Here is a 25,942-nt window from a genome sequence, read left to right as displayed (position 1 = left end):
GCACGAGTCAATCTAGTGTCTGCTGCCACTTTCAGTGTGAACCTCGGTCCACTAAAGACCACCCCAAGATATGTGTATGCATCAGTATACTCCATATTGTCCTGCCCATATGTGAAAGTAGGTGCTGATCTCCTAACCCACTGTGGCGTGGTATTAAATACCATGACCTTGGTTTTACCAAGGTTGACAGACAATCCACTATCCTCTGCAAAACTATGCAATGCGTCCAAATGTCTCTGCATACCATCTGGTGAGTCTGATATCAACACAATATCGTCCGCATATAATAAAAGAGGGATCCATGTCCCCGCAAGCTGAGCACCTCTATCTCCACCTCTGTCAATATAATCAGAGACCTCATCAACATACATACCAAATAAAGTAGAGGACAGTGGGCATCCCTGTTTCACTCCGATAGTGGAGGGAACTATGTCAGATATCCCCTCTGACGTGCGTACATGACCCATCACAGAACTGTACAATGCCATAATCCCCCATATCAGCTCTGTGGGTACCCCCAATTCTATAAGCCGGCGCATCAATCTGGCCCTCGGTACTGTGTCAAAAGCTTTGCGGAAATCCACAAAGCTGCAGTATATCCGTCTACCATGTGCTCGACCCTCCTCGATGATAGCTCTGAGTGTAAAGACATGATCTAGTGTGGAGAAACCCCTCCTAAAACCAGCCTGCCCAGGTGCCCGTATGCCCATAATCTCGGCCCAACTGCTCAGTCTATGCTCAAGGATGGATGCATATAACCGTGCCAATGTGTGTCCTACCATGATAGTACGGTAATTCCCCGGTACTGTGGGGTCTCCTGTCTTGAAGATAGGTACAATAGTAGATAATCTCCAAGACTCAGGGAAGCCCTCACATATGACACGGTTGAATAACCATGCAAGCATCTCTGCCAACAAATCCCCAGCATGCATGATGTGCTCTGCTACCAAACCCTCATGATCCTGTGCCCGTCTGGTCTTCATCCTGTCAATGGCCTCCTTTACCATCTCAGTGGTAAAGAAGGTGCTCGTAGCCGGACATGGCTATGGTGGATCTGGTAGTGGTGGTTGTCCAGGTACAGTGTATAAAGATGCTGCATACTGCCCCCATATCTCTGTAGAAGTAATCACTGGTGGAGTAGACTGCTCATGGAATAGACGCCAAGCCTCTCCTGAATCTCTACTAAGGAAGAGCTGATATAAATAGACTGGCCGAAGAGGCTCGCTGCTGCTCGCACCTCTCCCCCTTGCGCCATCGCCCTCCCTCACTCCCTCGCGCTGCTCTCCCGCTTGTCCACCTCGCGCTGCCCCCTTCCCCTCGCGCTACCCCTGCTGCTGTCCGCTGCACTGGCAGCCCGCAGCTGCCCGCTGCCCAGCTCAGCCAGCTCTCCCCCCCCCCCTCCCCCTCGCGCTGCCCCCCGTTGCTGCCTGCTGCCCAGCCAGCCCGAAGCAGTTCCCGCAGTCAACCACGCCAGCCCGCCCCCTCCCACTGTCTGCCCCCTCGCTTGCTTTTACCGTTAGCCTTCTCCCTCTCCATTCTTGCTTGACGGGCGTCGCCAGCACCATTGGCGTGCTCGGTCCAATAGGTCTTCCCCCCCTTTTTTCGTCGACGATCCTCCGCCTTTTCTTTACCAGTAGCAGACACAAATGGCGGCTCATGCTCCACCGCAGAGGGACTCCAATGAAGCCCCCTCGCCCGACCCCGCTGAGCCCACCATTCGACTTGCTCTTACGCCGGCAGAGCAAGCGAGCCTTGCCACAGAGGTAGAACGCTTGCAGGCGACTTCTGTCATCTGCAAGGTTCTCGGCACTCGTCCCAGCAGAGGAGAGCTGCGAGACCTTCTCCAGGCCGCCTCCTCGCAGAGGTGGGCAAGATCTTGGATGTCCAGATTCTCGGACGGGGGTTACTACCAGATTGAGTTCGAGGACTTCTGAGATGGCCTCAAGGTCATAGCTATGAGTCCATTGGCCATACGAGCATCACGCGCCCATTTTCGACAGTGGCGACATGGTTTTGACCCGTCTTCGGATGTGCTAGTAGAGGAGGCGGACTCCCATCTCAGTTGCTTTCCAGGTTTACGGAGGGAGTACCTTCCACTTCTCTCAGGATTGGCTCCGCATCGGAACTGTCCCTGGAGACACCTCGTACGGCAGCATCAGTAGCTGCCAAGGCGGCTGGCATCCCTTCAGTTCGAGTTTTGGTCAGAGATACCCACACGCTCCCGAAGGTCATCCTTCTGCCTAGGGTGAGTGGGGGTTGGTTTAGACAGAGTGTGGAGTACTCGGGTCTCTCGAACCAGTGCTTCATTTGCAGACAGATGGGCCACCTAGCGAAGGCCTGTCCACGGAGGAGACCACGACCCGCACCCCAGCCTCAGCCCCAGCCTGCCAAGGCTGGGCCGCAGCCACAGCCAGCGACACAGAGCACAGATTCAGCGCCACCCTCCGAGCCTGGGGCTCCAGCGGAGGAGGGGTGGCAGCAGGCCCGTGGCCGTCGACGCCAGGGGCCACAGCGACAGCGTGGCACTCATAGTGGCCCCCAGGTGCCTACTCAGCAGCAGTGGGTTCCCACGGGGAACCGCTTTGGTCCTCTTGAGCAGGAGGAGCCCCCTACGCCAGCCACCACCTCCACTTCACCCTCGCCAGCCGCTCCGCCTTTCGATCTCCCCTCCTCCTCCTCATGCCCTCCCCCGCCCTCTGCTACCGCTCACTCCTCACCTCGCCCCCCCCCATGTCTCTGCCGCCCCACCCCGCTTCTCCTCTCCCCCGCCCCCCCCAGCCCCTTCTCCCCCTCCTCCTGCTTCAGTACCACAGTCGGCTCAGGAGACTGGACCCTTGCCGGCGGCCAGGAGATCTCTTGGCAGCGCCTTCGCTACGAGTCGCCTAGCGAGAGAGGGTCAGCCCTTCATGCGGCCCCCACTGCAGATTCAGACTTCTCCTCTTGCAGCTATCCCTCGTGGTTTGACGAGCTTTGACCTCCGACGCCGCTGGGATTTCTTCGATTACGGGTTTACTCGTTTTCTTGGCGATTCCGTAGCAGACCACGAGGCAGCCTGCTTCAGAGTCCACGCTTTGTTCCTCGCCGCTAGGGGGACAGAGGCCTTGGACTCAGCAGTTGGTTTCTCCTTCCCCCTATGTGGCAGGACTGAGACAGAGTGGTCCCTCGACTCAGTGGTGGGATGGTTGCATACACAGGTTCTCAAGTTCTCTCACCACATGGGAGAACTTGGCATTACAGATTTGCTGCAGACTTTGTGGCCACTGGCCAAGTTTGCGGTGACACCCCCAGATTCTGCAGGATGTAGACACATTGTGGTCTACTTTTTTGCTGATACGCAGTGTTTGCCTTGCTATGTATTCATTCATGAGGACTCCTGGACAGAGGAGGTTGCTTTACGCACGGCTCGCTCTACTTGGGCTTGGACCAGGCACTCACTGCAGTCTCGCCTATCTAGAGGACGCTCGGATGCGGATTACTCCCCATCCAAGCCTACTTCGAAGATAGCTCGTCTTGCTGTTGCGGCAGCATCTGTTCTCTCTCGCTCCCCATGAGGATCGTCTCGTGGAACGTGCAGGGATTAGGTGGGCCCCAGTTTCAGCGACAGCGGGGCCGATTGCGTCAGGAGCTTCAGCGTTGCCTTGTGGGAGGAGAGATTGATCTCCTTATGCTTCAGGAGCACCATTTGTCTGAGAGCCGCATTCGGCGATGTGGTCAGATTTTGCGTGGACGCTATGATACCTTTTGGTCAGCTGCTTTTGGACCTGGAGGCATCCAGGGTGGGGTATGTATGACTATTGCGGACTCATTACAGCAGGCCATTGTGGGCAGAGGGATTATTGTACCAGGCAGGGCTCAGTGGATTACTATGCAGGTTCAGGGTAGCCTTGTGGGTTTCCTGAACATCTATGCGCCCAATGTGGCGAGTGCTCGTGCAGAGTTTTGGTCACAGATTGTTGAGTCTTTGCCACAGGTTGACCAGTGGTGTGTAGGAGGGGACTTCAACATGTTGGAGGACCCTTCTGACAGGATCGGAGGCAGCCATGCTACTTTGCATGGAGTCGAGTTAGCAGCTTGGGAGAGGTTTTGTATGACGTTGAGGGTCTCGGATACATGGCAGCATTCTGGCTTTGTGAGGCCTCCAGAGAGTCTAGCCTTCTCTAGATCGGACCGCAGAGTGGGAGGAGTGAATCTATCGCGCATAGATCGCTTCTACACTAGTGACCACTTCAGTGACTTGGGGGGATCAGTGGACATCCTGGCAGGGACATCCTTCTCGGACCATGCACCAGTGATCCTCACAGTGGCAGACAGGCAGAGGAGAGGGAGCACAATGCTTCGCATCCCAGAGCGGGTCTTGTTGGACTCAGCACTCAGAGAGAGGGTCGAGGCTCTATGGACAGAGGGCATGGACAGCCAGGCTCCACCTGCAGACAGAGTGGCCTCAGGCCTAGCTCAGCTTAGCCACTTCTTTCTCCAGGAGTCTTTGGCTCGACGGGCTGCAGCGAGAGAGGAGGAGCAGCGTCTCAGACGAGGCATTGCTTCACTACAGAGGATGCAGGAGCAGCATCCAGACAGTCCATGGTTGGAGGAGCAGCTACAGCAGGCTCGACAGGAGCTTGCTTGCACAGAGGAGAGGCGCCATGAGTTTGCCTTCCACCGACAGGCATCTCAGTGGACTCAGGTGGGTGACAGAGTGACAGGTGTTTTTTTTGAGACAGTGGGACCTCGGCACTCGCATGCCAAGGTCAATCAGTTGAGGAGACCCGATGGGTCAGTTGTTTGTGAGCCAGAGGATATGCGTGCAGTTGCTACTGACTTTTACCGTGAGCTACTGTCGGCTGAGCCCGAGTCAGAGAGACAGGATGCATGCAGGGAGCAGGTCTGGGCACAGATGCCTTGTCTTGTGACTGAAGAGATGCGGCAGAGGCTTGAGTTACCTCTTCAGCTTGAGGAGCTGCACACGGCCCTTAGGGCCCTCCCTCGTGGTAGCTGTCCAGGTGAGGATGGGCTGACTTTCACCTTCTTCTTGGAGTACTGGGACCTGCTTGGCCCAGATCTTTGTAGTGCCTTTCAGTACATTCTACACACAGGAGGGATGCCGGATAGCATGAGTGAGGGCGTGATTTACCTCATTCCAAAGGAGGGTGGCTCCTTGGATGAGATTCGACAGTGGCGTCCCATCACCATTCTCAACTCAGCCTACAAAATTCTTGCCAAGGCTCTGAGTTTGAGGATTCAACCACTTTTGGAGAGCCTTATACATGGGACTCAGACAGGTTTTGTCAAGGAACGCAGTATCCTTGACAACATCTTCACTTTTTGGGAGGCTTCTGCCCTTGCACGGCTCCGTGGGGAGGACCTTGTGATTCTTCTTCTCGATTTTGAGAAGGCATACGACAGAGTTGACTGGGACTTTCTAGAGGGCACGCTACGTAGGATGGGCTTCTCAGAGGCTTGGATCAGAGGGGTGTCAGCTTTGTACAGGCAGGCCCACAGTCAGGTGCTTTTGGCAGGAGGTAGAGGTGAGCGCTTCATGCTCACACGATCGGTCAGACAGGGTTGTCCTCTTGCCCCCTTTCTCTTTCTGTTCTATGCGGAGGCGATGAGCAGATTTTTGGTGTCACAGCAGGTTGGTTTGAGGGGCTTAGCACTCCCTATACGGGGAGATGAGCTTCTGGACGCTGAGTTTGCCGACGACTCAGCCTTGTACTTAGAGGGCCAGGAGGCCAATTTACACAGATGTGGGCAGGACTTGGAGACCTTCTGTTGTGCATCGGGCGCACTGATCAACTGGAGAAAGACAGTGGCTTTCTCAGTTGGTAGTGCTCCTGTGCCAGATTGGATGCCAGGAGAGGGTTTCGGGTGGATTCCTCCAGGGACTGCAGTTCGGTACTTGGATTGTCAGGTTGGTTTGGATTTGTCCCCCGAGCAGCAGATTGCTCCTCTTCTCCTGTCCATCAGGAGAAAGCTGTTACATTGGAGCTCAGCACGACTTTCGCTGGCTGGTAGAGTAGTAGTTGCCAACCAGGTGTTGTTGGCGACTATGTGGTACATCACTTCTTGCTGGATCTTCTCGAGTTCTTGTATCAGCCAGGTAGAGAGGTTGATCAGGAACTTCCTTTGGTCTGGTCGCGACACTCAGATTTCCCGAGCCAAGGTGGCTTGGTCGGTCATCACACTTCCTTGTTCTCAGGGAGGGCTTGGGATCATTGATCCAGCACAGCAGAGCAGAGCCCTTCTTGGGAAGTTCGTCGTCAGAGGACTTCTTCCAAGCGAGGAGCCCTGGAAGGAGTTCTTGTTGCAGAGGCTTCGTGCCAGGGTGCCTCAGTCAGGAGGCCCTTGGCAACCTTCGACCAGATGGATCTTTACAGAGTTGCGCCGAGTTGGTTTGAGCAAGAGACTGGAGGACCGATTCGCTGTGAGTTTGCTTCGTTCTTGGGAGCTATTGCGGCGTGGCCTAGAGCAGCGGCAGCTGACGTGCACGGAGGAGCGCCTACGGCAGCCCCTCGTCTGGAACCCCATGGTTAGCACTCAGAGAGGCCACTTGGTTGGGAGTAGGCCTCATGTTTCTTGGGGTCCCATGGCAGCAGGTCCAGCGCGCTCTCTAGGTGACTGGCTAGAGTTCACAGGTTTGTCAGAGGAGGTGCAGGTTGTCCAGCTACAGGGCATGAGAGGGGTTCAGAGCATGTGTCAGGACATCTCAGAGTCAGTTCCAGCTGATTGGCTCACGCCTCTCGAGCCAGTAGCACCCCGGTGGATGGGAGCCTTCACACGACTGGAGGTTCTCATTTCAGTCAGGGCTTGCTCAGAGACTGTCCCAGCCCTGTTCTTCGAGCTTCAGGGTGGGGGACGATTACAGAGAGTTGCAGTAGAGGCCCCGCAGGTAGCAGAGTGTTGTTTCCAGAGGATCCGAGTTGTGGGCATCTGTGGGAGGACTTGCGTCATAGACCCTGACCCAGCAGCTCTTGAGATAGGACACTGGAGGCTATGGGCTTGGGAGTGCTGTCCACTGGCACGAGTACAGTGGGATCCTGGTGAGTGGCTATGGAGGGACCCATTCTCTTCTGCAGACCGCCCAGGAGTCCCTTTCTTTCAGTACACTGTTCGGCTTGGACGTCATATACTTGCAACACAGAGAGAGGCCCGCCCCGCTGCAGCACGTCATTGGCAGGAGGAGGGTCTCACAGTTGAGTTCTTGGCAGCTTTTTGGCAGAGGCTGTGGGACTCCAGACAGCCGAGGCGCGTCACCTTGTTCCAGTGGTTGGTTGCACACAGAGCCACAGCAGTAGGGAGCTGGCTTGTACATAGTGGTCTCTCGGCCGCATGTACAGCCTGTGACCAGTTGGTGGAGAGTCAGCGACACTGTCTTTGGGACTGCCCCTCGGCCCAGCAGGTGTGGCTACGAGTTCTTCGGCTGATGCCTGCCCTCTCCACGACTCGACAGTACACTTGGGGGGCGGCGGCTTGGTCCACCCTCACGGGCCCGGCACTTCAATTTGAGCTATCTTCCACCAGCAGGATGATAGTGATACAGGGGGGTCGACCTACACTCCAGCCTGCTACAGTCCTTACTCCACAGGAGTGGAGCAGTGAGAGAGCGGAGTGTTGGGAGCTCATCAGCGGCCTAGCTCTCTGGTTCATCTGGCGGGCCCGCTGTTTCCGCATCTTTGAGGCTCGCCTTGTACCACCAGCGGAGACTGTTCGTGACTTTTGGCTAGAGCTGATCCACACTCTCAGAGGACAGCTTGAGGGACTACAGGGCAGCTCCGACCGCATGCGGGAGCGCCGCGAGGCTTTCCTTCGTCTCTGGCGCCCTGGGCTGTTTTACTCCATGGTCCAGGGGGTGCTCAGATGGCACTATTGTCCACCTGTGTGGCTTTTCCCTCCTCCCATCTCTTGATTTAGGCCCATTGTATATATGCTGTTTTTTTTCATTGGGAGAGTCTCCCCATCATGTGTGTTGTAGCCCTCTCTTGCAGAGGTGGATGTAGCCCTATGGGCAGCTTTCATTAACTAATAGAAGGATCTTTTTCTCGAAAAAAAAAAAAAGAGCTGATATAAATCTTGCTCCATGTGGACCAAGAAAGCTCGCTTCTTCTGTCGCACTAGTCGTCGTGTAGCAATACGAGACTGTCTATAGGTGATCACTCCCAATGTAAGCTCCCGTTGTATCTGAGCTCTACTCTGTCGACACTCCTCATCATACCAGCTGTTTTGAGGTATGTGCCCAGAACGACGTCTCTGACCAGGCTGAGTGTGTGGGTATGCCTCTGTCGCTGCCCCATGTAATGTCACTGTCAGCATAGATGTGATCTCCTCCACTGTGTATACTGGCTCTGATGTGCATAAAAGCCTACGTATCTCCTCTGCATAGACTGAGTCAGTCTCTTGTGTAAAAGTATAGCGTGGATGTCTACCACCCCGTGAGGCCTGAGATGTACTGTACTCAAAGGAGATTGATAATGTCAAAAGTGCATGATCTACTGCTATCCCTACAGGCCTAGGCCCCACTGTGAAATCCCGAATGTGAGATAAAGCTCGGATGTGTCAGAACATAGTCTACAGTGCTGGACCCATGTCTATGTGGAAAACAAGTAAAACCTGTAGACAATGGGAAGGTCGATAAGCCATTCAGTATGGCTAAATTGTGAGTAGTCGTCATCTCCCTCAGGTATCTCCCATACTCTGTATGTTCTCTGTCGTGTGAGCATCTCTCAAGTCCCATCTCCTCTAGCCCTAACTCTCTAAGCATCTCCTCTGAGGTGTCATAGAAGACCATCTGTGAGCTGCCTGTACGGTTATTGAAATCCCCCAGGAGTATGATGTCTCCATCTTTGGAGAACTCCCAGATATCATCATCAAGTACAGAGTAAGGAGATTGTCCTCTGGGTGAAGCATATACTGAAGTGCTGGGAGGAAAATAGCATATGGCGATGTACAAGAAACGTCCAGTCTCTGCCCTCAACCTTACCCACAAGTATCTGGCGTGATCATCTCTCCGAACTATGTGCAGTAGTGGTTGGAGCTCCTCTCTGAAAAGAACTGCTACACCTCCTGATCCTCTAGTCCCATGCGCAGATCTGGTGCATGTCCGGCAAGCTGTCTCCCATCTGTATCCTGATATGTGCGGCATCAACTGTCTTGGAGCCTGATGAGTCTCTGGGTAGAAAACAATGTCTCTGTCTCTGAAGCTGTCCTCAAAGGCCCCCACATCAAGTCTATACGAATCATTACAGTTCCAAACCGCCATCCTGAGAGTGGTCCCATAGGTCTCGCACCGTCATGTAGAGCGGTGTTCTGTAATCACTACTCGTCCATTTCTGTAGAAAGCTAACTTTCCCTTCTCCCTTGCTGCTATAATCTCTGGCATGACCTCTCTCATATGTGCAAGCTGTGAGAGCGTAAGATCATCTCCTTAAAAGATACCTGTTTTCTTGAGGGTTGGCCTCTTCTTTAAAAAGTCTTTCTTTTCTTCCATGGAGGGAAAGCGCAAAATGAGAGTCCGTTCTTTTGAACTCTCCCCATTACCTTCACTCTTCTTGCCCACTCTCCAAGCTTGTGTGTGCGAGGGCTTCTCCACCCCCATCATGGACATGAGGCTCTTCACCTCATGTGTCTGAAAAATGCAAGATTTTGAAATTTCGAAGGTTCGGAAAATCTGGAAAGCCGAGACTGTGGAAATTCTTGTGGAAATTCCTCTTGCAATTTGATTTTTTATTCTGCCGGGTGTATGTACCTGCAGGCTGAATTGGGGGGGGGGGGGGGGGGGGGGGGGGTCGGTTTTGATGTATGTCCCTGCGGGCGCGCTGTCACAGTAGCAGGCAGGGGAGGCGGGGGAGTTGGGCGCACTGTCATAGCAGCAGGCGGGGGGGGGAGGATGCGCAGCATGAGTGGAGTGCAGGCTACGCGAGGCGGGTGGTAGCAGGTTACGCGAGAGAGAGAGAGAGAGAGAGAGAGAGAGAGAGAGAGAGAGAGAGAGAGAGAGAGAGAGAGAGAGTGGTGGAGTTCCACCCCAAGAGAGCACTGACCCCAAACCTTGGTGCCCCTTTTGGTATTTCTTTATATTGTTGCAACATAGTACAAGCCGGCACTCTGTCCACGACACTCATACGCGCAGATGTGCCAAAGAATGAGTCCATGGCAACTATTTAAAGGCCCTCGGCCTGAAAAGCAGTGTACATGAAAAGATTCAAACTCTAAAAGCGGGTGCTTTATTTTAATATTTTTAAAGTCCTAGGGACTTGGGCCCCCTCGGACGGGGTCCCATAAGTTGGTGGGAACTTATTCTAAAAATAGGCCCACTCGGTGAGGACCTGCAAGTTGATAAAACTTTTGCTGCTTCTACTTCTTCAATTGCTTTTGCTCTTAGGGTTTAGTCGCCTCTGCCAGGATCTGCAGGTCTAGGCTCGGAGAGCCCTAACCCGGTGGATCTTCAATGGCTTGACATGTCATCAATTTATGAGATCCTCCCTTCTTGAAAGAAGAGTAATCGTCCATGATTACTGTTTATCTCCAAAACTGTAATGGAAATTGATATATAGTTGTTTATTGCAGTCGGCAGGTGGAAAAAGCATGACTGAGTTATAGGCTATGGGGAAGGATATTACATTTATGCACATTTTATTATTCAAGTGCTCGAGCTATGATCATTATTATGCTCGGCCAGGCAGTCTGTATCCATTTTTGAGCATTTAAGAAATCTATAAATAAATGCGTACAAGAGAAAAATGCTCACTCTTGCACGAGGGGAGGTTGCACACAGTTTTTGTGTTATTCTTTTATCCTCTCTCGCCGTGCTGTGCAGCATTCCGTTCTAGGAGGTGCACTGCACGTAGTCTCCTACTCTCTCGCTCTCTGATCGTGTATAGCTTCGACTATGCGTTTTTGCAATCTGCCAGTACGCAAATTTGTCGTTTTGTGGCTTGTATTATGTTATTTTCAATATTTTGTAGTACCTTCCACACTCTCGACTATAGCAGTGGTATCAGAGCTATGGATACACTCCCAAATACACAACCACCTTGACTATGGAGATCTTTATCTACAGTGGTCGAGCCAAGTTTCTTGTTTTTCTTTCTCTATACTAAAAATAATTTCTTTAAGATCTTAATTAGAGATGCTTTTGATCTCTGCTTCCTCTTTGTTGTCTAGTACGGTTCTCTCTTGGTGAAGATAGCACAAAAGCGCATAAATTATCAGAACATAGATAGGGCATAGAAGCGTATAGAAATTGTACAAACAAGCACCGTGTGTACATTAGGAAGTAGCGAGAGAGACAAAGAGATAAGTATTAAATAGGTATGAAACACGATGAGGAAGAAGGAGAAGCAATAGGATTTTTTTTTCTTTTTGCCTAACCAATGAAAAAAGTAGTAAGACTTTTGCAATCGTCTTCTAACCATTATTGCCTGAAGAAGAACTCAAAGGTTTCAAGATCTTTCGACGAGTTCTACATACTAGGACAACTCAAGAGACTCCTTGTAATCAATCACCAAGCCTGTTCGATTTCTATTTGTCCCTTGAGCAGCAGACTGCTCCTCTCCTCTTGTCCATTGGGAGGAAACTGCTTCACTGGAGTTTGGCACGGCTCTCTTTGTCGGGCAGAGTTGTAGTGGCCAACAGGTCTTTTCAAGCTCGTGTATCAACCAGTTGGAGAGGTTGATCAGGAACTTTCTGTGGTCAAGGCGCGACACCCAGGTAGCCCAGGCCAAAGTTGCATGGCAGTTCATCACCTCACCATGTTCTTAGGGGGGACTTGGGATCATTGACCCAACACAACAGAGCAGAGCCCTTCATGGGAAGTTTGTGGTCACAGAGGACTGCTTCCAAGGGAGGTGTCACAAGACGGGCACCACGTGCCAATAGAAAAGAACAGACTGAACAACTTTAAGCACTTCAAATAACAATTGAACTGAGAGAGAGAGAGAGAGAGAGAGAGAGAGACAACACGCGACACGGAATGGCGGAATTCCACCCCAAAGAGTATTGGCCCCAAACCTTGGCACCCCTTTCGGTATTTCTTTATATTGCATCAACACAGTACAAGCCGGTACTCCAGACTTTGCATCTTCTCCAGGAAGCATGCCAGAGAATGAGCCCTAACCTCATATTTAAAGGCCCTTGGCCTGAAAAGCAGTTACAGTAAAAAGCCTTTAAAACTCAAAAGCTTCTGGTCCAAAAGCAAAGCCAAAAAGCTGCCAGCGCAATTTAGGAAATCCGTACATCCTGCCACGTCATCATGTCAACGCAATTTTTGGAAGTGTGCCACGTCATCAGTTTTTCCGTGTGTGCAGGTCCTGCTTTATTTTAATCCCTTTATGTCACTGGGGCCCCATCGGACGGGGTCCCCATAAGTTGGTAGGTCTTCGTCTTCTTCTGCTACTTGTTCTTCTTAGAGTTTAGGCCTCTCGGCCGGCATATGTAAGTTGGCCCCATTCTTTAGGCTTTGACACGCCAGCAGTTTGTGACAGGAGGAGCCCTAGAAGGAGTTGTTGCTTCACTGGCTTCGAGCTCGAGCGACGAGTCCCTCATGCGGGCGACCCTTGGAGCCTATCCATCAGGTGGATTTTTACATAGATGCGCAGAGTTGGTTTGAGCAGGAGGTTGGAGGATAGATTTGCTGCGAGCCTGCTTAGGGATTGGGAGCAGCTGAGGAGCGGCCTTGAGCAGCATCAGCCCACTTGCACACGAAGGAGCACTTGAGAGAGCCTCTTGTTTGGAACCCCATGGTTAGCACTCAGAGAGGCCACCTTGTTGGTAGTAGGCCTCATGATTCTTGGGTTCCCATGTCAGAGGGTGTTGCTCGCACTCTAGGCAACTGACTTCAGTTTTCAAGCTTGCCCGAGGAGGCTCAAAGCATCCAACTATGAGGCATGAGGGGGGTGCATAGCATGAGGCTTTACCAGCTGAGTGGCTCACCCTCTAGAGGAAGCAACTCCCGGATTGATGCGGGCCTTCACGCACTGGAGGTTCTCATTGCAGTTCGAGCTTGCTCGGAGTCAGTACCCCACATGTTCTTTGAGGCTCAGGGAGAGAGTCACCTTCACAGAGTCTCAGTAGAGGGTCCACAGATTGCAGTGTTTCTTTCAAAGGATGCGAGTTGTGGCCATCTGTGGAAGGGCTACTCTCTGGCACAGGACCCAAGAGAGTGGTTTTGGCGGGATCCCTTCTCTTCAGCCGATCACCCTGGGACCCCATTTTTCTAGTACGTAGTTCGCCTGGGTGTCAAGTTTTTGGGAGCGATTGTGGGAGTGCTGGCAGCCGAGGAGAGTTATTATGTTCCAGTGGCTAGTTGCACACAAAGCTACAACAATTGGGAGCTGGCTAATACACAGTGGCTTCCTGGCAACTTATGCATCTTGTGGACATACTTTGGAGAGTCAGCGTCACTGTCTGTGGGACTGCCCCATAGCACAACAGGTTTGGCTTCGGGTTCTTCGGCTGATGCCAGCTCTTTCCACAGCTCGACAGTACACTTGGGGTGTTGCAGCCTGGTCCACTCTCACAGGCCCTTGCACTCCACTTTGAGTTGGCTTCTGTGACAAAGTGCTGACGTGTCAAGCCACTGAAGAACAGAGCCAACCTACAGACGCCGATGGAGGGGCCTAAACCCTAAGAAGAAGAAGCAGAAAAAGAAGAAGCAAGAGAAGAAGTTTTTACCAACTTCTTGGACCCCGTCTGATGGGCGCCCAAGTGACCTAAATAAAGTAGGACACACCTTGCGTAGAAACTGATGACGTGGCAAATTGTATGGAGCTTCTAGATATTTTGCTGACATGATGACGTGGCAGTGTGTATGGATGCCTGTGTTTTATGTTGCAGACGTGGCACTTGTACAGATTTCGGTAATTTGCGCTGGCTGATTTTCAGCGCCAGCTTTTGGGCCAGATGCTTTTAGAACTCGAAGCTTTTGGTTGTAATTGCTTTTGAGAGGCCAAGGCCCCTTAACTCTGAGCCAAGGGCTCATTCTCTGGCATGCTCCTACGAGGAGGTGCAGAGGATGGAGTACCGGCATTGTACCGAGTTCAAGCAATATAAAGAAATACCGAAAGGGGCGCCAACGTTTGGGGCCAGTGCTCTCTTGGGGTGGAAGTCCGCCACTCCGTGTCTCATGTGTCGTGCATCTCTTTCAATTCAATTTTAATATAAAGTGCTTAAAGTTGTTGAGTCTGTTCTTTACCCCCCAGGAGTGGTGCAGTGAGAGAGAGGTGTGTTGGGAGCTCGTCTGTGGCCTGACACTCTGGTTCATCTGGCGGGCCCGCTGCTCCCGCATCTTCGAGGCTCGCCCTGTCCCACCGGCAGAGACTGTTCGTGACTTCTGGCTGGAGCTGATTCACACTCTTGGGGGTCAGTTTGAGAGACTACAGGGCAGTTCCGACCGGATGCGGGAGCGCAGAGAGGCGTTTCTGCGACTCTGGCGCCCAGGGCCATGGTCCAGGGTGTGCCTAGATGGCACTACCAGCCACTAGTGTGGCTTTTTCCTCCTCCCGCCTTGTGATTTAGCCCTCATTGTACACACTTGTTTACTCACTGGGAGAGTCTCCCCATGTTTTTGATGTAGCCTTCTTCAATAGAGGTGGTTTGTAGCCCTATGGGCAGCTTTATTAACTAATGGAAGGATCTTTTTCTCAGAAAAAGAAAAAGAAAAAGGTAATCCTGGGATAGACACGGTCATAAGGGCTACGACCTGTAAACTATGTGACATAATGACCAGCAAGGTTGCTAGTCTAGCCTTTTGTACAGGAAATTTCCCCAGTCAAGCTTCTTGACTCATGTTACGGGAGGGGTTCTTGGATACATTTCTCACAAGTTGATTTCTAGTGACTACTGGGTACCATGCTATCTACCATTTCACATTGTTTGTTAGAAAAGTAACATGTTTATGGTTTGAGCTTCAGGGCGTATCAACTTATGACTGTTTTGCATGACATCTTATTTGTTTGGAATCTTTACTTGTTCATAGCATAACAATTGTTGGCTTGGACTGAATTATGTTTCCACTTGTCTTATATTAGAGAAGAAAGCTAAACAGCTTTTTTTGGCAGGTTTGTTGACACTTGTCAATCAGGATGCCGAACCTTGTGCTCTTCAGGTAGCTAAAGTTATAAGAGTGTTTTTTTAACGATAATATTAATGAAGGGATTGTCCTTGTTTGCAAGGGCTATAAATATAAGATTAATAATTTGTTATTTCAATTTGTTTGGACACTTTGTTTTTTCTTGAACTTGAGAGGAAAAACAGTTTTCTATTTGTTGAATGGTGTCAGCGATAATTATTTCCTTTGTTCCTGAAAATGATTTATTTTATTTGCATAATAGAAGTACTTGCATCATATTTTTGGCTTGGAATTGTGTGGCACAAAGTCAGGTATCGTATAAGATAAAACAGGGTCTGCCTCTCGAGTTGTCAGCCACACACCTCTCGATATCAGAGAGAGATTGGTGTGCACCCGTGGTATGAGGATTTTACACTAGCTACTTTTGAAGATAGATTTCAGGTTCCGAAATATCCAGGAAAAATATATTTCCCAGAGCTGACTGCACAGTTTTGATTGCCATATATGTTGAGGCAGATGGGTTCTGTCTTTGGCATACCATTTATTCATTCAGTGCAGCTTCAAACATATGTGCCATCTATAATGTTGGCTACTACCCCTTCCAGAGTCTTTCGAGATACCATCATTCTTGAGTGGAAAGGGGTGTTGCACTTGTAGAGGATTGTGAATAGGGGTACACCGAACCGGTGCCTTAGATGCCATGAGATGGGGCACCTATGCCCTAGAGGGCGACAACAGAGACAGACTGATCGGAGGAGGAGACAACCCTCTCAGCCACACCACACACCGTAGAGCTCTGCGCAGCCGCAGGACCCTGTGCAGAGTCAGCAGCAACATCAGAGTGTTCAGCAATAGCACAATGTTGAGCAGAGACAGAGACAGGTAGGTAGACAGGTAGAGGCACGGCCTATCCTAGTCTACAGAAGGGTAGTGAGACAGAGGTTGGCGGAGGTAGAGCAGTCCCTAGACAGACCTCTAGAGGAGAGGTTACCAGACTAGGATCGACAGGAGGCACCAAGGGAGTTGAATAGAGGGATTGAGGAGGATCAGTCAATGGTAGTTTAGGTGCAGATTGAGCTGCCCCAGGATAGAACAATCCAAGAGGCTTTAGATCTCCTGGAGATTGAGTCGCAGGTGCCCCTCACAGTAGGCACTCTTCAGGGAGAGCAGGAGAGAATCTGCTGAGGATTTCGACTATTCAACAGGCTTTGGATCTCCGTCAGATGTCCTGCTTTTTGAGATCTTGCCAACTCAGTTCTTGCGGTTGGTCCTTGAAGATCTCTAGATGTTTCTTTGAGGAGTGGGCCAGTATGTGTTGACATGCTTTTCCTGCAGTCGTCAGGAACACGCCACATTTTCCTTAGTCTAGAGAGAGCTCCAATGATCAAATTTAGAGTGCGGGTTTTACATGACTCCTTTTGGACGAGGGAGGGATCTCTATGACACCATACAGGAACAGACAATGATTGAGGCCAATTACTTCATGGAGAGTGAGTTTAGAGAAGCCGTAGGGAAGTTGGTTTGGTTAGAGAGATGTGCATCTTGATTCTTGGTACCTTCCCTTGGCTTTTGAGGTGGATAGGGAGTGGGTCCCCCTTGCTTCTCTTACAGTTTGGTTGTGCCGTAAATCCGCTTTCTTTTTGGGGTACATTATCAGGAAATGTTAGAGTGGATGCGAATGATGTTGGAGGCATGGCCTAGGGGTTTCACAATCCCTTGGCTTTTACTGTCTGCAAAAGGGAATACTGATCTCCTCCTGACTGTCCCTGAAGTGTCAAAAATCAGAACCTTGGTATTACCAAGGTTCATTGTCACTCCTCTCTGTGTACAAAAGGATCGAAGAGCTTGTATGTGGAGCTGTAGATCCTCCTGTGACTCTACGAGTAGAACAATGTCATCAGCATATAACATAATATGTACCTGAGTGCCTGAGAGATCAACACCTGCTCCTCCACCCTGTTGGATATAATCTGCTATCTCATCTATGTATATGCCAAAAAGAGTAGGTGATAGTGGGCAGCCCTGCTTCACCCCAATGATGCTAGTGGTGCTATCTGATAATCCTCTTGGGCTTCTGACTCTACTTGATACTCTCTCATACAAAGCATATATTGCCCATATCATGTCGGGTGGTATCCCGAGAGATATGAGTCGTTGTAGCAACCGCTCTCTAGGAACCGTGTCAAAAGCTTTGCGGAAATCAGAAATCCACAAAGCAACAACAAAGGCGTCTCCCTCAGCTCCATGATTGCTCTATCAAGCACCTTTTAATAAAGATATGGTCCACAGTAGAGAAGGTGCATCTGAAACCTGCCTGCCCAAGTGCTCGTATCCCCTCAATCTTTGCATACTTGCTCAGCTCGGACTCTAAGATTGCTCCATAAATCTTGGCCATCATATGACCAATCATAATAGTCCTGTAGTTAGTTGGATCCATACGGTCTCCAGCCTTATGCAAAGGCACGATGGTATGCATAATCCAACTCTCTGGTAATCCCTCTACTAGTGGCCTGTTAAACGTGTGCAATTGTCACAAACGGGAGCGCATAACAATATTAAATTTACTCGGATAAATAGATTTTATCACTTAATACTGAAGCCAGAGGATATATAGAGAGAAATAGAGAGAGAGTGAGAGAGATAGAGAGTGAGAAGATCGACACAGTACTGGGGACCAAAAGATGGGCTGGTCCCCCCCCCCCCCCGTAATAGTATCTTTATTACTGAGAAGAAGTCTATACAAGCACTCGAACCAAATGTATTACCACGTTCGTTCTAGAATAAGACTTGATGGTTCCTGGAAGCCTCAGCTTCCTATTCCTAGGGCAAAACCCTATTCCAAGGAACTATTGTTCCTTATTCCAAATCCTCGAGAACCAAGGTTCTCGCCTCTAGAGCTCACCTTCTAGACTCAGGGTATGGTATCCTTGCAACTATTTTCCGACTCTGTTCCCAGAGTCCGTTAGACGAGCTCTCAATCCTTTTTCCGTCTGTACTCGGAGTCAAGGCTCCGTAGACAATTTCCGAATCCCGTTCCCAGAATTCCTAAGCGTAGGCTGAGGCCTTCCCGCTTCTCCTTCGCGATGAAGTACCTGCAAACACACAAACACAGGACCACAATTCGTTTGGCGAATCCACAATTGATACATGTCGCTCTTTGCGCGGGAAAAGCGACCTCTGTACTTCGTAGTCTCGCGATCTCTTGCGTCTTTTGGCCGCAGAGTCTCCTCTTGCTGGCGCTAGCAACTCTGAGAGAGGGCGTGTGATGCTCCTATAGCTCCTTGGCCACGGCAGGAATAGGTGAGCGCTAGCTGCCCGCATAGAGATCGCTGGCGGTTTTTTTTTTATTACTCTTTTGCCAGAAAGAGGGAGAGAGAAAGCGGTTTGAACATGCCCAAAAACTTAATAAAACCTTATAAGTTGAGAACAATGCTTACAGAGCACTTCCCAAGCGTCCCTCGATGCAACCACATGCACAGATGCAATGCAGACATAGGCTTCCTCGTGGGAAAGCATCTGCTTTCCCGAAAAGCAACCTGCTTTCCTCTGAACCCATCTTCATTCAAGTGCTTGCCCATTCCTTGTGCACAATTCTGACACAGTTCGTAATTTCCTCCTGACTATGGATATTCCCTTTTCGATGCACCCGTCACCCACCTTGTGACGCATTAGGAATACCCATCACCTAGTCCTTTCCTACCAAACAATCTCCTTCGCGATGCTCTATGTCACCCATCCTATGACGCATCAGAGATGTCCGTTCCCGGATGGTCGAATACTTCTCCCGATGCTCCTTGTCACCCATTTGATGTGACGCATCAAAAGTACCCGTTCTTGGTGGCCTTACAGATATTCCCTTTCATAGTGCTCCCGTCATCACTCTGAATGACGCACTAGAAATATCTATACTCGGATGTCTCCAATGAGAAAAACCCTCTCACCAAAAATTATAATAATTCATTTAGAATTATTTTTTCCTGGTGTTCCTATCACAAGACATGCACCACGTGCCAATAGAAAAGAATAGACTTTTAGCACTTCAATAAGAACTGAAGTGAGAGAGAGAGAGAGAGAGAGACGACATGCTGGAGTGGTGGGGTACCCCAGAGAGTATTGGCCCAAACCTTGGCGCCCCTTTCGGTATTTCTTTATATTATATCAACACAGTACAAGCCGGTACTGCAGACTCTGCACCTTCTCCAGAAAGCGTGCCAGAGAATGAGCCCTAACCTCATATTTAAAGGCCCTTAGCCTGAAAAGCAGTTACAGTAAAAAGCTTCAAACTCAAAAGCAACTGGTCCAAAAAGCGCCAAAATCTACCAATGCAATTTGCGAAAATCCGTACAACTGCCACGTCAACACTGTCAGCACATTTTGCAGAAATCTACCACATCAGCACTGTCAACGAAATTTTAGGCATGTCCGTACAACTGCCACGTCATCAATCCACGTGTGTGTGTGTGTGTGTGTGTGTGTGTGTGTGTGGGTCCTGCTTTATTTTGATGTCTTTATGTCACTTTGGCCCTTTGGATGGGGTCCCATAAGTTGGTAGGACTTCTTCTGCTGTTGCTTGTTCTTCTTAGGGTTTAGGCTCCTCGGCTGTGATTTGAAGGTTGGCTCTTCTCTTCAGTGTCTGGACACGTCAGCAGTTTGTGACATCCCTCCTCCTTGAAAGAGAGTAATCGTCCGCGGTTACAACATATCTACAAAACAACTCAAGTTAGCTCAAAAATTTCCGAGGGACATTCCGAGAACAATCAGTTTGCTCTGTTTTTTTTGTTAAGGAGTTAGCTTCTCCTCTCGGCTCTTTTGATTGAGTTGGCTTCTCCTTTCAGCTCTTTTGTTAAGGAGTTGGCTTCTCCTTTCGTCCAAATCGGAACTCTTGATATTCTGGCGTAGTAAAATTAGCCATCACACCTAGACCGCACTGACCTTCCATAGGTGTCTTGATGCACTAAGATTACATACCCAGGCAATCTCATCCAATTAGGAATATTCAGTAGTTGGCACATCACAATGCAACACAAATGTTCACATATGCATGTTACAAGACACAACAAACAGCACCACTGAGCACTCCCCCGAGACAAACGATGTGCGGTATGAAGCTACTCAACGACTACCTTGTCACTCACCCCGCAAAAACACCAACTTTCCCTTCATGAGCTTGTAGCCGACCACGGCATGGTCCATAAGCTCTTGCATGGTAGAGACTTGCTTGGAGAGACAATATTCCTGCAGTGGTGATGGTAGTCCAATGGTGTAGCGCTCACACTGGTCCTCAAGGAAATGAACTTAAAGAAGGACACCGGAAGGTACACGTCAAGAAACCTTTGGTTATAGTCGTCCATGGTTTCGGTGGCAAGCATTTTCAAGTTGCCCCACTCTGCCAAAATCCGGACTTCAAACATCGAAGTCATGCAACTACGTGCAAAAACTGTCCGAAAAGCTTGCCAGGTCCTTGGAGCATGCGGTTGTGTCGCGATTGAACTCCATTGCATAGCATTATCTTTAAGAAATCTCGCTGCTCGAGAAATCTTGGATTCTTCTTTATAGTTCCCCAAAGCATAGATGTTGTCGAATTGTTGTAGGAACTGCAATGCTTTCTTGCGATCTTTCACCCCGGAAAAAGTGAAAAATTTGACTGTCGTGCCACCATCTTTGAAATCTATGGGTTGGTTAGGCGCATATCCCGGGTATGGATAATAAGGGTATCCATATGGGCTCCAACCATTGTAGCCTGGTGGCGGTGGCGATGTTGGAGGTGGAGGCAACGGCGGTGGCAAAGGCGGTTGCACTAGACGGTTGCACCATATTCCTAAAGACTCCCCCGATTGGAACAAACGACTTTGAAGGTTACCGGTTGGAAGCCGTCATACTTTCTGGTGCCGGAGGAGGAGGTACCACCTGAGGCATCACAGGGGGTAGCATGTGATTCAAAAATCGTTGAAAACTTTGCAGCATCGGAAGATTCTGTTGAGGATGCCGCGAAAGAATGTCGTGAAGCTCGTCGAGAAGAAACTGCAAATATTCTCTTGAATCCATGAACGCCATGTCTTGGGTTCTTTATGGCTTATGCCCTGTAAGACAGAGCGATGAAAACAGGAGCGCGCCCGATGCGCGATGAAGTAAGGGTGGGAGTGGTCGATGCTGTAAACCCTGAAGTCCTCGCCTCACCATGTCTATGGTAAAGAGAGTGGGGGCTATGGGTCGAGGCTTCACTGAATGTGTGAACGGAGGCTGGTTCGGCACCTGGTATAGTGTCTTAGCATATGTATACCAGACAGCTGGGTCCTCTATAGGTGTAGGAGGAGCCCGCTGTCTCATGTGTCTCCAAGAGACTGCCGCCAAGGCAGAGCACAGTGGATTACATTTTAGGCTCCATAGAGGCTATGAATATCATTAGCTCTTTTACCATACCACCAGGACCCATTGGGGCTGACCACACATATCTTAGTCTATCTATATACCACTATACACTTCAATGAGGAGCTATTGGAGATATACAGATACCTGTATACGTAGGGATTCGACAGCTGGATCCTGACGCCCCACTCTCAAGTTTCAACACTTACCACTGAGCTCACTACCATTTTACACTCTGCTGCACTAAAGAGCTTTTCCTCTTACCACGCACTCTAGTGATGCACTACGATCTGGGACGATGCCCCAGAGTAGATGGTATGTTGATGAGTGCAGACAGTTGTACCAGAGCCTCAGGGCACAGCATGCCACTGGACGGATCTCAGAGAGAGAAATGCATCGGCACATGGGCACTCTTACTAGACGTAAGAGGAGAGCCTTTGAGGAGAGACAGTGGTGGACATGTACCACACACTTATGTGTACAGACTTGCCCCATCTTGCCTCCCTTCTGGAAGCAAGTATATCCTTTTGATGTCGGCCAACGAGACATCCCGTTGTAAATCAAAAGGTGATGTGCTGATCCTAGTGCCAATAAATGTGACCCATATCTGGTCCCCACCTCCTCTGCTCTATTGTCTGTAGTATAGTGGGATCCTCGAAGTCATACATCTCACATTGTCAGCTTTGTGTGTGGGCATTGGAATCACCTACAAGTTGGATCTCTCCCAATGCTGTGTCCTCTGATAGAACCGAGAAAGGTGATTGTGTCTGTGGTCCCTTCTCCTCTTCCTGCACCACTCTCTCCTCTTCATCCTCTGATGTCTCAGCCTCCACTGTATGCTCGTGCTGTATCTCTACATGCTCTGCAAAAAGTGACCCCCTCGGAGGGAAGTAGCATACTGCAACATGGATAGCCCTATCTGGGGCTAGCTGTATCCTCACCCACATGAAACAGGCCTCTGTATCTCTGCTCACTACCGTGACTCTGTCCTGTAGCTCTTTCCTCACTAGAAGAGCAATCCCACCCGACCCTCATGATTCTCCCTGCCTCCTGGTGGATCGTCTGTACGTGGACTCCCAGTGGTAACCACGAACATGTGGTAAACCTCTATCCGGACTCTCATGTGTCTCTATCAGCGTAATGATGTCCCTCCCCTCCATCACCTCCTTTATTGTTCCTAGCTGAGTCCATAAGCATCCATCACAATTCCATATCCCAAAAGCAATCTCATGTGGAGCCTCCTCCTTCATGGTTTCCATGGTCACAAACCCCTATGCGATGGGCTTGCCATCCACGAAGATCCGCCCATCCCTGTAAAATGCCTTTTTACCCTCCTTCATTGCTTGTATGATTTTGGGTATGCAAAGCCTTCTATGCTCCACTTGAGTCTTGGTGAGGTCCTCATCAATGTATATGCCCCCCCCCCCCCCCCCCCCCCCCCCCCCCCCCCGGCCAATCCTCTCAATGCAACCCTCTTCTTCAAAAAGGCAATTTTGTCTTGACACATGAGCACCCTCTTTTGAGGGTCTTTCCCTACTCCATGCTTTGGTGAATGGGGTTGTTGTGTACCCTAGCTTGGCGCACAACACTCTCCAGTGATGCCCCATTCTCTTCTTTGATGCCGCTCACCCGCACATTGAGCATGCAAGCTTTCCTCATCTTCTTCTCTTCAAGGGTGGCATGCATCCATAGCGTGTTGCTTCTCTTCTTTTACTTCCTTCGTGTTGCTCCTCGTGTTGCTTCTCTTCATTTACTTCCTTCTTGATTTGGCTACGAACTACATCCACCCAACCCTCTTGAGTAGCCTCCATTTTGACCTCCATGGCTTTATTGAGTCTCTTCCTTGATGGCCACCTTGGCGACCTCTTGTATGTCCCCTTCTTCCTTGAGCTCTTTCGATGCAGCCACTTCTTCCTTCAAAGAGAGAAAATGTACAGGTGACATGGAAGATGCGGGACAGGGCTGTGTAGAGCAACAACTTCATGGCAGGCTCTTATTACAGCAGCAGCCACATGAACGTGAGGCCCCAGCCATGGTGAGCAGCAGCAGTAGAGAGAGGGAAGCTCTTCAAGTGGTGCGTGCAGCAGAAAGCCATGGCGCAGGCAGGGGGTGATGACGAGAGCTGCAGGCTGAGGGCTCAGTGATGAAATGGCACGCGACCTCAGCAGCGCATGAACTCAGCAGACACACACACACACACACACAGAGAAAAATGAAATGTTATATTAACGTCTTCAAAAGGCCAGAGTGACCTATGAGACCAGAAAGTTACAATGTGGTGGATCTGATACAAAGTCAGAGTAACAAGATGACAAAATGACAGAAATGACAAAATAAAATACTATGGCATCCTGAACTGCTAGGTGTGAACTAAGCAGCTAAAACAGCTAGCTGGGATAGCTAGATCATAGGAGATCCAGCATCGGTCGCTGGCGGATCTCATCAATCTCCTCCATGGTCAGTAGTCTGACCGGGCGTCGTGCATGTCGAGCCAAAGTGATCCGAATCCTCTGATGCAGCCTCCATCGATGCTGTGTAGTCCTCCGTAGTCGTGGACGTCTGGATCTCCCCAGCTCAGTCGCTCGGTCGATCAGTGTGCCTCTGGTGTGAGGCGACGAGCTCTGCTGTGGTAGTAACTCCTCCAGGTGTCCAGTGGCAGCTCTAAAGAAGACTGTGATCTGTCTCTGAGACTGGCTAGCCTCTCCTCTCATTAGGCTCTCTCTGTGTCTGCGCAGCTCGAGCAAAAACAAACCTAGGCATCTCTGATCCTCATACCGCATGACTCTAGAGAATGGTCCAAAGCCCTCTCTGAACAAGCAATGAAAGCGGCCTCGTATCTCATAGTAGACGGGGCAGTGGCATGTGTAGTGCAACTCTGTCTCAGGCTCGATGTCACACAGGAGGCATGTCCTGGCCTCTGTTGGTACTCCGCTGTATCTCCCAGTCTTGATCCGTAGCTGGCATGAGGATGTGCGTACCTGGCCAATAGCACATCGTATCCCATGAGACAAGTGGGTGTCCATGTATCTGGGCCTCGTCACAAAACCATCCTCCGTAAGCTGGAGGAGATGCTCGCTGTAGAAAGCCATCTTCGTGCCCAGCTCCTGCGCTGGCTGTATCCATGTCCTCTTGGTGTCTAGCTGAGTCAAGTCCTGGCGCATGAGCCTGGTGATTTCGGATTGTGTAAGAGTCAGAGAGGGCGCATTCAGTGATTACTGGAAGGGAGGCAATCTTTCTATGCTGAACCCATGTGCCTGAAACCATGATGTCATCTCCCCATACCAGCATGCTATATCTCCCTACATGGCTAATTGTCGAGAGGACTCAAGTGCAAGGCGTGCATATCTGTCTCTGGGAAGTTCCCACATGCGGTGTATGAAGGAGACAGATCTGGTGAGCGCCTCAATCACTAGTGGGGAGGCAGCTAGCTCTGCTCGTACAATAGCATGTGGTAGTGAAGCCTTGGCTCTAATGAGCCTCGAGATCATAGAGACCAGAGGCTTCTCCATGTCCCCCCATCCATCACTGCGGCCTGTCCTCCCGTGATGATCCAGTGAAGGTCCCCAAATCTCAGCTCCATAAAGCAATGCAGAAGCCACCAAAGTGTCAAAGAGCCAGAGCTTCGTCCGAGGCTCCTGAAACTGAACCTGTGAACACATCCTTTCCAATCTACCCAATGCTGCATGGGCTCTGGTCAATCTAGTCTCTGCTGCCCTCCTCAATGAAAATGCTACTCCCAAGGTAAGTGTAAGCATCTGTATACTCCACCTTCTGCTGGCAGTATGTGAATGCTGGCGCTGACCTCCTGATCCACTGTGGGGTGGCATGAGAGAGAGAGAGAGAGAGAGAGAGAGAGAGAGAGAGAGAGAGAGAGAGAGAGAGAGAGAGAGAGAGAGAGAGAGAGAGAGAGAAAGTGAAATGTAATACTAACATCTTTAAAAGGCCAAAATGACCTATGAGACCAAAAGGTTACATGTGGTGAGTCTAATACCAGGTCTGGGTACAAAAAGTACAAAGAACTGACAAAAAAAAAATAGTGGGTAGGGGCGGGGTGAAAGCTGATATACAAAGGGAATACGAAGGGTGAGCTGATACAACGGAGCTCTTTGACAGTAGAGGCATCATAGACATATACATCAATATCCAAAAGACTATTGAGGGTCAATGTCCTCCAAGGTAAGCACTCTGTTTGGACGGCTCCTATGTCGCACCAGTATGGTATGGATCCTATGTCACAATCTGCGTCGATGTGGAGAGGGCCCCCTCATCTGTGGGCGACGGGATCGTCCCAATTCTATTGCCGGATCAAGCAGTATGCCTCTGAAAGAAATTTGTAATCTGGCGCTGTCGCTCGATCTCTCTCATTGTTCTCCTCTTCAAGAGGTCCTCTCTGTGTCTGCGAATCTCCAGTAAGTATAATCCGAGACCTCTCTGATGTTGGTATCTTGTGACTCTAGAAAGTGGTCCAAAACCCTCTCTAAATAGACAGTGAAAGCAGCCTCGTGTCTCATAGTATATTGG

The 25,942-nt window shown here is 50.1% G+C and overlaps 1 protein-coding gene across 1 annotated transcript in view; it reads left to right on the top strand.

Moving 5' to 3' along the window:
- The window catches only part of LOC147463700 (2-oxoglutarate (2OG) and Fe(II)-dependent oxygenase superfamily protein), a 119,771-nt gene that overhangs the window by 73,950 nt on the left and 19,879 nt on the right, over window positions 1-25,942 (top strand). Inside the window, exon 10 of the mRNA XM_086490335.1 lies at window positions 15,045-15,091. Within this exon, the coding sequence (XP_086346461.1) occupies window positions 15,045-15,091 (47 nt within the window). The remainder of the gene's footprint in view (window positions 1-15,044; window positions 15,092-25,942) is intronic.

The sequence above is a fragment of the Adiantum capillus-veneris genome, chromosome 2, assembly GCF_014529385.1.
Source record: "Adiantum capillus-veneris isolate H3 chromosome 2, ASM1452938v2, whole genome shotgun sequence".
NCBI lineage: Eukaryota > Viridiplantae > Streptophyta > Polypodiopsida > Polypodiales > Pteridaceae > Adiantum > Adiantum capillus-veneris.
Note: the sequence above shows the minus strand (reverse complement) of the source record. Positions and strands in the feature narration are given on the sequence as shown.